Source organism: Pezoporus occidentalis, unplaced genomic scaffold (genome assembly GCF_034315485.1).
Source record: "Pezoporus occidentalis ecotype Australia unplaced genomic scaffold, CSIRO_AGI_Poc_V1 ctg280, whole genome shotgun sequence".
In the NCBI taxonomy this organism is placed as follows: Eukaryota; Metazoa; Chordata; class Aves; order Psittaciformes; family Psittacidae; genus Pezoporus; species Pezoporus occidentalis.
The window spans coordinates 1196711-1208144 of NW_026914719.1; the positions used below are offsets into that span (position 1 = coordinate 1196711).

General features: G+C 60.1%; 1 protein-coding gene across 3 annotated transcripts; it reads right to left on the reverse strand.

Moving 5' to 3' along the window:
• Nucleotides 1-925: 925 nt before the first annotated feature.
• On the reverse strand, nt 926-10633 carry PTPN7 (protein tyrosine phosphatase non-receptor type 7). Of its 3 annotated transcripts, none has more exons than XM_062625698.1 (11): nt 10104-10633; nt 8184-8259; nt 6693-6911; nt 5576-5759; nt 5119-5203; nt 4645-4721; nt 3937-4074; nt 3336-3446; nt 2867-3024; nt 2530-2643; nt 926-2014 (listed from the first exon to the last, which is right to left on the reverse strand). In XM_062625698.1, exons 3-11 carry the CDS (start codon nt 6830-6832, stop codon nt 1921-1923), a joined length of 1101 nt encoding a protein of 366 aa, XP_062481682.1. In that variant the 5' UTR covers nt 6833-6911; nt 8184-8259; nt 10104-10633; the 3' UTR covers nt 926-1920. The 3 variants fall into 3 exon arrangements, with proteins under 3 accessions (XP_062481682.1, XP_062481683.1, XP_062481684.1); XM_062625699.1 differs by having other exon boundaries at nt 10084-10633; XM_062625700.1 differs by lacking the exon at nt 10104-10633 and adding an exon at nt 9467-9589.
• Between the last annotated feature and the right edge of the window lie 801 nt (nt 10634-11434).

The window sequence follows — 11434 nt, forward strand, 5'->3', positions numbered from 1 at the left end:
GAGATAGTGCAGTGGTAATGGCCTGATAGAAATGGAGATTGAAAGACAGCAAAACTGCTTAACTGATCATCACCTGCATCAGAGAGGGCTGATGGGGATAGTGCAGTGGTAATGGCCTGATAGAAATGGAGACTGGACAGCAAAACTGCTTAACTGATCATCACCTGCATCAGAGAGAGCTAATGGGGAGCAAGCCCCATCAGAATCAATGGGGGGGAGCAACACCCCTGCCTGGCTGCCAGCCCCAAAGATGCTCCCGTGGGCTCCTTCAGAGACCCTCACACAGCTCTTGCTGCCCTAACATCTCTCCTCTTGAGAATAAACCACAAGCGTGAGAGAAATGGTGCCTGTCCTGCTGGGCAGGGAGCATAGGGAAAGGCTGGGCCTTGGTGCAGTTTGCAGGCTCAGGTTCCCCTGCCTGATGGCGACGTGGGGAGGAGGATGCTGTGGGCAAGCTGAATGAAGCCATGCTCAGTGGCACGAGGAAGGGTTGACCTGGCATTGGGCATGAGGAGGTGGGGAGATCGATGCGCCAGGGAGATCCAGATGCTGAATGGGGAAGGACATGAGTTCAGATGTGGGGTTTTTCCTTCTGCAGGGCAGGGAGCGGGTCTGTTCCTGGTGATGGGCTGTGCTAGCAGAGGGGTTCTCGCTATCCATCACTCTTCCATCCACTCCTTGCAGCAATCAGATGCTTAACACGGCTTTATTTTATAGTGCCCTGGCAAGTCCTCTATCCAGAGAGTCTGCAAGACACATGGGAATGACTGATAGGGACTACCAGGGCTCAGCAATACATTATAATTACTGTAATACTGGATGTTTTTGCACAGTGCTTGGTCTGCCACTGGGCTTGCTGCTTAAGGCCAGTGAGAACAGGGAGAAGCAGCTGCCTTTGGCTCAGGACCCATCCCTGGACAAGGCTCACTTGCACACTTGGGCAGCCACTCAAGTGCATCTCGGGTACCCACAGTGTGGTGGAGGGGGGTCCATGCACACAGCCCTGACCTGGGGATGCTTGGGGCAAGCTCAGGCTCTCTCAGCAATAAGATTGACCCTTTTTTCCCTTCATCTCATTCACTGAGTGGGTCACGTCAGGGCTCGTGGGCACCGGCAGGTGCAGTGCAGGCAACCCCCAGCTCCTTGTCAGTCGTTGCCCCGGAGGGTGTGCAGCATCCCTCAGCTGAAGGCCAGGCTTGAATGGCTTTGATGTGTTTTACAGACTAGTTCCATCTCTATGCTTTGTGCCAAAATGTTCCTCTTCTTCCTTCCCCCTCCCCATTGAATTTATCAGTGAAAAAAAACCACAAAACCCAAATATTTTGCTCCGATTTCAGCCCCAACCATTCAAACCCTCCTCCCTGTGTAACAGAAGGCGATCGGGTATGCATCACTTGTGGAGTTGAAGATGCACGTAGGAACCTCCCCTACTTTAAGGCTGTTGAGAAGGTGTTGGCTGAAGGTGGAGAGGAAAGCAAGCCTTGTCATGAAAGCAACCAACTGCAGCCCTCTTGTGCCACATCATCAAGGGGTGTCTTTAGTAAGAAGAGCATCGCAGTGCGTGTTTGGAGCAAGCCCAGCACTGCCCACAGGTGATGCTCGGGTTATTTGCAGGGTGATTCTGCCAGCTCTGGGTCTCACGGGGAGAGCATCCCCATGGAGCTAAAAGGCAAACAGTGCTCCCAGTGCTCATCCGGCTTCAGCTCCTCTGCACTGCTTGGGGAGGCTCCCGTTGCTCCTTTCGAAAGCCAAAGCCTTTTTCCATAGGTGAAATCTGCCTTGAGCCAGCAGCAACGGGCACCTCAAGCACCCACGGAATCCCTCAGGTGGACCTGTCGAGCCTTGCTCGTCCCCAGGGCCACAGAGTCCCCACGGGTTTGCTCATCCTGAGGGATGCTCCTGCTGCTGCTCCGGTGGGAGCTAGCAGCATCCCGCCTCCAGCAGCTGGGAAGCGTAGAGAGCCAGTGTGTGATGGAGGAACTGGTACTGCTCGCTCGTCTGGATCATCCCGCCTCTGCAAGGGAAAGGCAGGTCCCACTGACACCTCCCAGAGCCCACAGCCCCATCCCTGGCTCCCTGCTTCCAGGGCACAAACATTCCTGCTTCACCCACCATGTCCAGCTACCTCTGGAATAGGCACCAGAGCTGTCTGAAGAGCGTTCAGGCTCAGCAGCAGCACCGGGCTGTGCACAATGCAGATCAGCAACTGATTTGGCTCTGATTTTTACCAGTGAAAAGGGGCAAAGCAAGTGTTTCTGGATGCAGTGGCTGAGCTGGAAGGAGCAGACTTGGCTGCCAGGCTCAGAGCTGCTCTCCTCTCCCTCATGTCCTCAGCTCCCCAGAGCTGCAACAGCCCCGATAGGAAAACCAGCCCGGCACTGGGGAATCGTTTGCTATTGACCCATCTGCATCCCTCAGCAACCCTTCTGGTTTCCATCAAAACCCATCCCCGTGCCCCCTGGTGATGTCCATCCCCACATCCCTCCTCCCAGGCTGGGTACCCAGCAGGCCCCTGCTCCGAGCCCCCACCTGTCCATGCGGAGACGGCACACGATTCCCAGGATATCCACCTCCCCCTTGTCCTTCAGCTGCTGGCACCCGATCCTGGTTGCGATGAAGCAGCCCGTCCGCCCGATGCCTGCGCTGCGGGACACACAGAGCTGTGCTCAGCACCCACAGGATCCTTTGTCTGAGCTGAACATGCCCCTGGCTTGGTTTGCTGCCGTTGCAGGTTGAATGGCTCTGCTGTGGGGATGCTGCATCCTGGGACCCCTGCAGCACAGCGGGATCAGGTCCCCTCCTGCATTTGCAGGCCGACCCCAAGGCGGGGAGCACCCAGGGGCTTGGGTGAGGGGAGAGCTCTTACCTGCAGTGCACAACGATGGGTCCTGGGCTGGCTGCAGCCTGCAGAGTCTCCTCCACCTTGGACACCAAGTGCAGCAAGGGCTTGGCTGACCCAGGCGTCTGCTGGTCCGGCCAGGAAGGGAAGAGGATGTGCTTGACCTGGCGGCATTCACCTTCGAGCTTTCCCAGCATGGAAGAAAGAGAAATGAGGATGTGGGAGCAGCCCAAGCCGGGCAGACTGCATCCATCTCTTTTCCTCTGAATCCCTCTTTGAGCCTCTGCCATTCACCCAGGAGAGACCTCCTTGGGCAGGCAGGGGCTCTGCAGACCCCTCCTCTGCCTGGGGCTCCTAAGAGCCAGCTCTCAGAGCCGTGAGCCCTGTGCTCTGCTCCCACAGCAGTGCCCTCCTGCCAGGGAGCCTGGGGATGCTGCGGGCACTGCCAGACCCTGCTAGGCTCCCCCTCCGCCCCCAGGATGCAGCTCGAACCCACCTGGATGGAGAGATCCCGCACCACGTACTCCGCGCAGTCGCTCACCCCCTGCACACGGATGGTGAAGGGGCCGTAGGTGCCCTCCTTCTGGGGCCAGTAGTGGACACATTTCTGGAAGAACAGGGCAGGATTTGGGCCGTGTTGATGCCCGAGGCACCCAGCCTGCGGGGGGGGACACCGGGATGCTCTGCCAGGCTGGGAGGGAGGGGACAGAGAGGGGGAACCCCCCGCCCCATGCAGGTGCTGCTTGGACAGAGCCAGGGTTCAGGGTGCTGCCAGCTCCCATCCCAGCCCGGATCCACTGCCTGGGAGCTCCCAGCCCAGAAGCAGAGCAGCTCAGGACTGGAGGGACGCTGCTGTCTGCTGCTTCCCCTCCCTCTCCCAGGGGTTGCCCCAGGCTCTTTATCCTGTTATCCCGCTGGCAAAGCATGCCCAGGGCACGTGAGGAGGAGGGGGGCCAAGGCTGCAGCCCTGGGGTTCTCCACCTCCATGTGTGAGGGGAGAGAACCTGCTCAGACCCCCCCTTGGTCTTGCAGGACCCTCTGTTGTTGTCATCACCCCACAGCACCCTTGGCTTCTGGCTGGGGAGGGGCAGCGATACCTCCTTGTGCTCCTGGAGCTCGGTTATCTTGATGATGAGGGGCACCTCCTCCTGCCACACCATCTCCCAGAAGTCGCTCACAGTGTTCAGCATGGGTCCCTGCGTGGCAATGTACTCCCGGGGCCGTCCTGCATAGCCCTGCCAAGCACATGGTCCATCGGTGATGGTGCAGGGGGACCCTGATGTGTGGGGATCCTGTCTCCAAGCCGCTCCAGCCCTCATGGTGCTTTTCTTCCTCTACAGACTGAGCCACACAGGCCGTTTCCTGCCAAACCTGTCCTTGAAATGCTTTTATAGACCCGATCAGAAACCACCGCACGTCCTCTCCATCCTCCTGGTCCCACAATCCAGGAGCGAGCCCATGAAGCAAGCCCTGCGCATCCAAGCTCCTTGCAAGCATCCCCAGGTTGCTGGGGTGATGACACCCAGGGTGATGGACACCCTGGTGAGGCAGAAACGCAGGGAGCAGCATCCTCACTGCAGGCATTCCCCCAAGGACAAGCAGAGCCCATCCAGCCCTGCTCTGGCTGGGACCTGGGATAGTCCCAGCTGGGTCCCACCAGTCCTGTGGCCGCCAGCCCAGTGGTGGGCACAGCGTGTGCCCCAGGGTGGCACTGTGCACCGAAGGGTCTGCAGCCTGATGCCTCGTGATGCTGCGTGCGGCAGCACCCGGGGGACCACCGCTGTCCGAGCAGGCAGGGCGCTCACCGTGATGTAGTTGGCATTTATGTAGCTGCTTTCCTCCTGCTTCCCTGCCCTCCGGAGGCAGACCCGGCTCTCAGGATCTACAAGACGCAGAAGGCAGCACCTCAGGACCCTGACCCTGTCCATCCTCCAGCTCAGAGCTGTCTGCACCCTCCCTCAAGCCCCTTCTTGCCCCACTTCACCCTCACTGCCATGGCAGGGTGCAGCCAGCCATGCCCTGTACCGCAGCGGGATGTGGGGTAACTCAGCTGCCGGGCAATGACTCCCAGGGCCAAGCAGAGCCCAAAGGAGCCCTCCTGTAACGTTCTCAGCCTTTACATCCCATTGGCACATGGCAGGGACCATCCCTGGGAATACAACCCAGGGAGCAGCTCCCCACAACGCACGGTGCACCCCTGCTCTGCACAAGCACCCAGGGATGCACCACCACCACCACCACCTTTCCAATGGGAGGTAAAGGGATGCAGCAGCACTTACTGGGGAGGATGGTTTTGTATCTGTCCTTGGAGGCACGGCCAGGGATCTCCAGCTCCTCCGGACTCACAAAGTTGGGTGGGATTTTCTGCAAGGGGAGAGCACAATGAAGAGGAAACCCCATTGCTGCTGCTTGTGGGGGCAGAGCTGGTCCCTTACAAACACAAGGCTAACCCAGGGACCGAACGGTGTCCCAGCTCCTGAGATGAGCCCTGTCCTTACCCCAGATGTGGGGGACACCCTAAAGAGGGCCTGGTTTGGGATCTCAGCACAGGGGCACAAACAGGACTTGGGTGCACCAGGGAGTGGGCAGGCAGGGAATGCCCAAGGTCCCCCTCACCTCTGTTTGCCCACATCCCCTTCTCGGGCCTCCCTTGGTGATGTCCCCCCTGCCAGCCCCATCGCTGCCAGCCTCTGCCGTGCCTCCTGTGAGGAAGGGGAGAGGAGGGGAGCATCGCACCGCAAACTCCTCCTGGAGCTGTGTCAGGCTCTGGGTGCGCTGCTGGAGCTCCTCTGTCCGCAGCACGTGGCTGGATGTCCTCAGGAACTGCAGGGTGATGTCCCGCGGCGTGCAGACGGGCTGGATGGGCTCCACGCTCCCCAGCAGGCTCATGTCCAGCATCAGCGACATGTTGGAGCCCCTCCTGTAGGGCAAAGGGGTCCCTGGCTGAGCCTCTGCACCACATCCTGCCACGCCATCAGAGTCACCCCACACTGAGCAAAAGCCAGGCAGAGAATAAGAGAGGATGAAGCCCAGAAAGCCAACCGTATCCTGGGCTACATCAAAAGGAGCGTGACCAGCAGGTCATGGAGGTGATCCTGCCCCTCCACTCTGCTCTCTTGAGGCCTCACTTGCAGCACTGTGTGCAGTTCTGGGGTCCTCAACATAAAAAGGACATGGAACTGTTGGAACAAAGCCCGAGGAGGCCACGAGGATGAGCAGGGGCTGGAGCAGCTCCTGTATGAAGACAGGCTGAGAAAGTTGGGGCTGTTCAGCCTGGAGAAGAGAAGCTGCGTGGAGACCTCAGAGCAGCTTCCAGTGTCTGAAGGGGGCTGCAAGGATGCTGGGGAGGGACTCTTCATTAGGGACTGCAGTGACAGGACAAGGGGTAACGGGTTCAAACTGAAACAGGGGAAGTTTAGATTGGATCTAAAGAAGAAGTTCTTTACTGTGAGGGTGCTGAGGCACTGAATGGGTTGCCCAGGGAAGGTGTGAATGCTCCATCCCTGGCAGTGTTCAAGGCCAGGTTGGACAGAGCCTTGGGTGCCATGGTTTAGTGTGAGGTGTCCCTGCCCATGGCAGGGGGTTGGAACTGGATGAGCTTAAGGTCCTTTCCAACCCAAACCATTCTGTGATTCTATGATTCTATGATAAGGCAGAGAGCCCGGAAGATGCAGGAACAAGGAACAAGCTGGGGCATTTCACCCTTTGCTGGCATCTGCACAAGCGGGGGGGCAGCAGGAGGCAGGGATGGGCTGGGGTAGGGAAGCCTGGGCAGGCCCAAGCTGTGGGGGTGAGCAGCGCCGTGGGTCCCTGTGCTGAGCGGGCAGGCAGGGGTCAGGCTGCAGCCTCTCACCTCTCCTGCAGGCGCACGTGCTTCTTGGCAGGGGTACTGGGCTTGTCCTTGTCCTTGTCCTTGTCCATGGCTGTCCCGGCTGCCCGCATGGTCACACTGCAGCTAGGAGCTCTGGAACACACCAGGCAGGATTGTACCATGCTGCGGCAGCCACGAAGCCCTGGTCCTGAAGCGCAGGGAGCGGATGCACGGGGCCCTCAGCCGTCGGAGGGGAAGCGGCTGCAAAAGAAAAGGCAGATCTGAAGGATACCGTGATGCTGGGGACCCCCCCCGACAGATGGTCCCTAAGCATGTCACCGATCACCCCAAAACCAGGACCCCTGCATGCGGGAGGGTGGCACAGGGAGAGATCCCAGCGTGTTCACTCTCTGGGATGCTCACAGCACTGCAGACCGCAGGGGCACCCACTGGGCATGGCATCTGCTTGCACCAAGTGGAGGACACCCAGGCCCCGTGCACTGGTTTTGGGGGGGGTCCAAGATGCTCTCCACGTCCATGGGATGCGCACACTGCTTCCCACGTGCCTGCTGTGGGCTGGTGGGGAGGAGGGAGAGCATGAGCACAGCAGCATTGGGAATGTGAGATGAGGGAGGCTGAGACACCGCAAGGAGCCTGGCCAGCTCCTGCTGTTGGGAAACACGGGGTCAGGCCCCCTCGCCAGCCCCGTGGTTCTGACAAGGGAGGGATGACCCTGGGGCTGCCTCATCCATCCCTCAGGTTTCAGCAGCTGTCGAGGAAACTGCTTTATCTGGGTGGTTGAGCAAGAGGCGATGGGGCAGCGCTGCTGGGGGAGGGTGACCGGGCCCCACCAGCCCCAGGACAGAACCTTGTAGGGACATGGAGATGCAGGTGATGCTCTTGGGCAGAGCTCCTCATGGCGCCGGCAGCACCATGGGATCAGGAGGCTCCTTCCCAACCCCAGATTCCTTCATGAGGAGGAAACAGATCCAGGGCAACACAGGATGCTGTGGTGTTGGAGCTCCTGCTTGTGAACCAGTGGGACCTCAGCTACCCCATCAGCTCAGGGAGGTCCTGCTGGTTCCCCGCTGTGGCTGTGCCATTTGGGAGCGCGGCTCAGAGAGGAGCTGTTCCCCATCACTCCCTGCTGCCCCACAGCACTTTTGGGGGCTGGCCAGGCTGCCGCTGCCGTGCACAGCATCCACATGCCCCACACAGGGTGCCCTAGAGGCACTGTGCTGCTGCAGCATCCCCTGCCAGGCAGGGCAAGGACGGCTGCTCCCTAGGAGAGCTGGGGAGATGCAACCGGAGGCAGCAGCAGCTCCAGCCCCAGCAGCCCCATCCCTCACCCACCAGCCAGGAAACACCCAGGACATGACCCAGCCAAGAAGCCCCCCGCAGGCAGGAGGGCTCTGGAAGAGCCCCCAGTGCCAGCGCTGCAGGGAGAGCACCCCATCACCCTGCCCAGCATCCCTGCCCTGCCCCGAGCTGCCCCACGGGGTCCCTTCTCCGGGCGCGCTGGGTGCTGCCTACCTGCTGCCCATGGCGGGGGCTCCCTCGCTCTCTGCCCGGGCCCACAGGCACCGCGTGCATCAGTGACAGCCACGGTCTGAAAGGATTCAGGAAGCTGCTTATCAAAGGCGCTGCTGCTCTGCCGCTTCCTCCCCTCTTCCGCACACCCTCCCTGTCACCCACACGCGGACCGGCCACAGCGCCGCGGCTCCATCTGCGCGGCCCCGGCCCTGCTCTGGGGACACCAGGCATCACTTGCCCCACAGGGAGCCAGGGTGGGTCAATCACAGAACCCCAGCCTGGTTTGGGTTGGAAGGGAGCTTAAAGCTCCTCCAGCTCCAACCCCTGCCACGGGCAGGGACCCCTTCCACTAGAGCAGCTTGCTCCAAGCCCCTTCCAACCTGGAGTCCCCCCATCCCTGTCTCCCTGGTATCCCCTTTACCCAGGTTCCACCATGGGGCAAGCCAGGGCTCGGTGCCTCTCACCCTCATTGCCTGGCGTGCACAGTGTGGTCCTTGTGCCCCCCCGCTGTCTGCCTGCCCCATTCCCGGGTAGGTGCCCTCCACTCCCCCTCTGCATCCAGCATCATCCTTGGGCATTTTAGGGGAACCCCAGCAGAGCAGGGAAGGGGATGTGTTTGGGGAGGCTGTGGCTCAGGTAGGACAGGCCTGCCCATGGGGCACTGCACATCCTTCCTGTGAGTGCCTGCTGCCGCAGCGCTGCCACTCTTCCTGTTGCTGCCCAGGCTCTGTGCAGGGACACTGCAGGCTTCCTTCCTCTCAGCTTCCTTCATCCCCCCCAGCCACCATGGGCCTCGCATCCCTTGGCTGCTCCACAGCTCATTGCAGCGACCAGAGCTGTCTCTGGGATTTGTGGTGCCAGCACTGCCCATCACTGAGCTGTCTGTGCACGCCTGGGGGTTTGCGAGGGGATGCAGAACATCATCACTGATGTTCCCTGTCAGTGCCCCTTTATACCCAAGAGCTGGGAAATCAGAGGGCCCAAACTCCAGAGCAAAGTGCTGGGCTTGGCCAGCAGCACAGAAGCTTTATCCTGGAGAGCAAACTCTCCTAACCCACCAGCATCTATGTCTTATGGGCAGGTACCAGGGTGCCACAGCCTCTGCACACCTGTACTGGACCATATCAGTGCCTGGACCATAGTGTATTCATTCCTGACTTGCCTGACTGCAGGAGGACCTGCACAGACCATGCATGGCCCAGAGACCACCCACAAAAACCTGGCAGCGCTTGGAGGTGCTGAGTGAACCCACACGTGCAGAGGGCATGTTCCTGTTTGCTCACTGGTGGCCACCCGTGCATGCAAAGGGCCTGCAGAGCACAGAGCTGTGCGCACTGCTCCTGGCCAGCCCTGTGCCCCAGCTTGGAAAAGGATGCTGCCACCCTGCTCCTCTTGAAGGACACACGCTGGGCACGGGACGTGTTCTCTGCCCGTGGATACCTGTGCATGAGCATCACGAGTCGGGATGTAGGGACTGGAGAGGCCTGTGGCAGGTTTTGAAGGGGCTGTATAGCTGTGGTTGTATCTTCAGAAAGCCCAGCAGGACATGGGGACTCTGTGGAGCTGGTGCTTCAGGGAGGGAGATCTGGATTTATCCCTGACTGATACTTGCTGGTTGGTCACTTGCATTTTACAACTCCACTTGCATGGGGTCATTTGCACCCTGAGCATCCTCTGGCCCTACCTACCCTTACAGTCACTTCCCCTTGTGCAAAGAGCAGCTCCCAGCTTCAAATTCCTCCTCTCCCAGCCACCCTGCCTGATCCACACACCCCAGCACCTCTCCTCACCCTTTCCAAACAGCAGCGTATCCCCAAGGTCACAGCAGCCCAGGCAGGCACCCAAGTAGCACCCAAACACAGATGCTGCCCCGCAGTCTCAATCCCCTGAGGTTGCCTACCACACCATGGCCTCCCTCACCTTTAGGTCCAGCGCTCAGGAAGGGCTGGTCTTGCTGCTGCTGGGAGCTCAGGACATCGTGCAGGGTTTTGGAAACTGGCCCATTTCCTCTGCTGCCCGAGCATCGTTCATAGGCTTGAAGGTGAAGCAGCTGCCTGGGGATTAAGCAGACTCTGGTGAAAGTGCCTGCTCAGCTCCTGGAGGGCGTGAGGACCACTCAGGGAGCCCGAGCATCCCAAAGAGCCGCTGCGGGGATGCAGTTACCGCACGGTACCAAGGGGCTCCGCGGCGCCCCGCCGGCCTGGGGACAGGCAGGACCGGGGAGCCGAGCGAAGCACCTCTGCAGAGCGCTGTTCCCAGAGAACCACGTCTCGCTCCTCCAGCGCATTCCCAAGGACAGCCCCGGTCGGAAGCGCCTGGCACGCACAGGCTGTGCTGGCGGGGCTGCGGGAGCTCGGAGCCCGCAGAGCAGCGCTGCACAGGAGCGCTGGGCATCCGGCTGGGATGGAGCTGATCCCGGGCAGGGAGAGCCGGGAGCAGAGGGGAGAGGACGTGTGACCTTGCTCCCCATTGCCGCGGATGCTCCTGCCGCTGGCCGGCTCCGGCTGGGAGCAAGCCATTGCTGTTTCGTTTTCAATCCAGGCTCATCTCACCAGCCCCTGTGCTCCTGCGCTCTCCTCAAGGGGAACCAAAAGGATGTTTTATAACCTGAATTTAACTCTTTATTGGGTTTCATTTTCCCTTCTTTGAATGAGTGCCGAGCAGAGCCACGTTTGGCTCCTGGGATCAGACATCCTCCCGCATCTCCTGCAAACAAGCCAAGCTTTCCTTCAACTTTGCAAACAGAAAGGCAGAGGCAAAGCAGATGAACCAGCAGCCCCTCTGTGTGGGGCCAGCAACGAGGCAGAGGTGTTGGACTAACGAGAGGTGCATGGGCACAGGAGCAGCTCTGCTGGGAGAGGTGTTCTAGTGTGAAGGTGCTTGATATGACATGGAGGATTGCTCCTAAGCCGAGAGGTGAGGGTAGAGGGGAGCTAAGCCTGCTTGTGGGGCCAGATCTCCAAGGTGCTGGAGGAGAAGCAGAGGCACAGCAGGAGCCATGGGATTACCTGGTTACCCAGGACTGCAGAGAGGGGACAGTTACAGCAGCATCTCACCCATCTGTGAGTCTTGGGCTTGTCCTGCGCTTCCCTGCCTGCCTCTGGGTGAGCGGTGCTGTTGGCGAGGCTGCCTGGGAAACACGGCGTGCCTCAGTTTCCCCTGGGGAGCTTGCTGTCTGCAGGGCAGGAGGGCAGAAAACTGTGGCTTGCCCCAGGCCAGCACATACACACACACACACACACACACACGTG

Excerpts from the sequence above, each read along its gene's own strand:
- PTPN7 (XM_062625698.1), bottom strand. The coding sequence starts at position 6,832 with ATGGTACAATCCTGCCTGGTGTGTTCCAGAGCTCCTAGCTGCAGTGTG. Across the intron at positions 4,722-5,118 it reads ATACAAAACCATCCTCCCCA|ATCCTGAGAGCCGGGTCTGC; the intron begins GTAAGTGCTGCT and ends TGCGTCTTGTAG. Across the intron at positions 2,015-2,529 it reads TGCCGTCTCCGCATGGACAG|AGGCGGGATGATCCAGACGA; the intron begins GTGGGGGCTCGG and ends TTTCCCTTGCAG.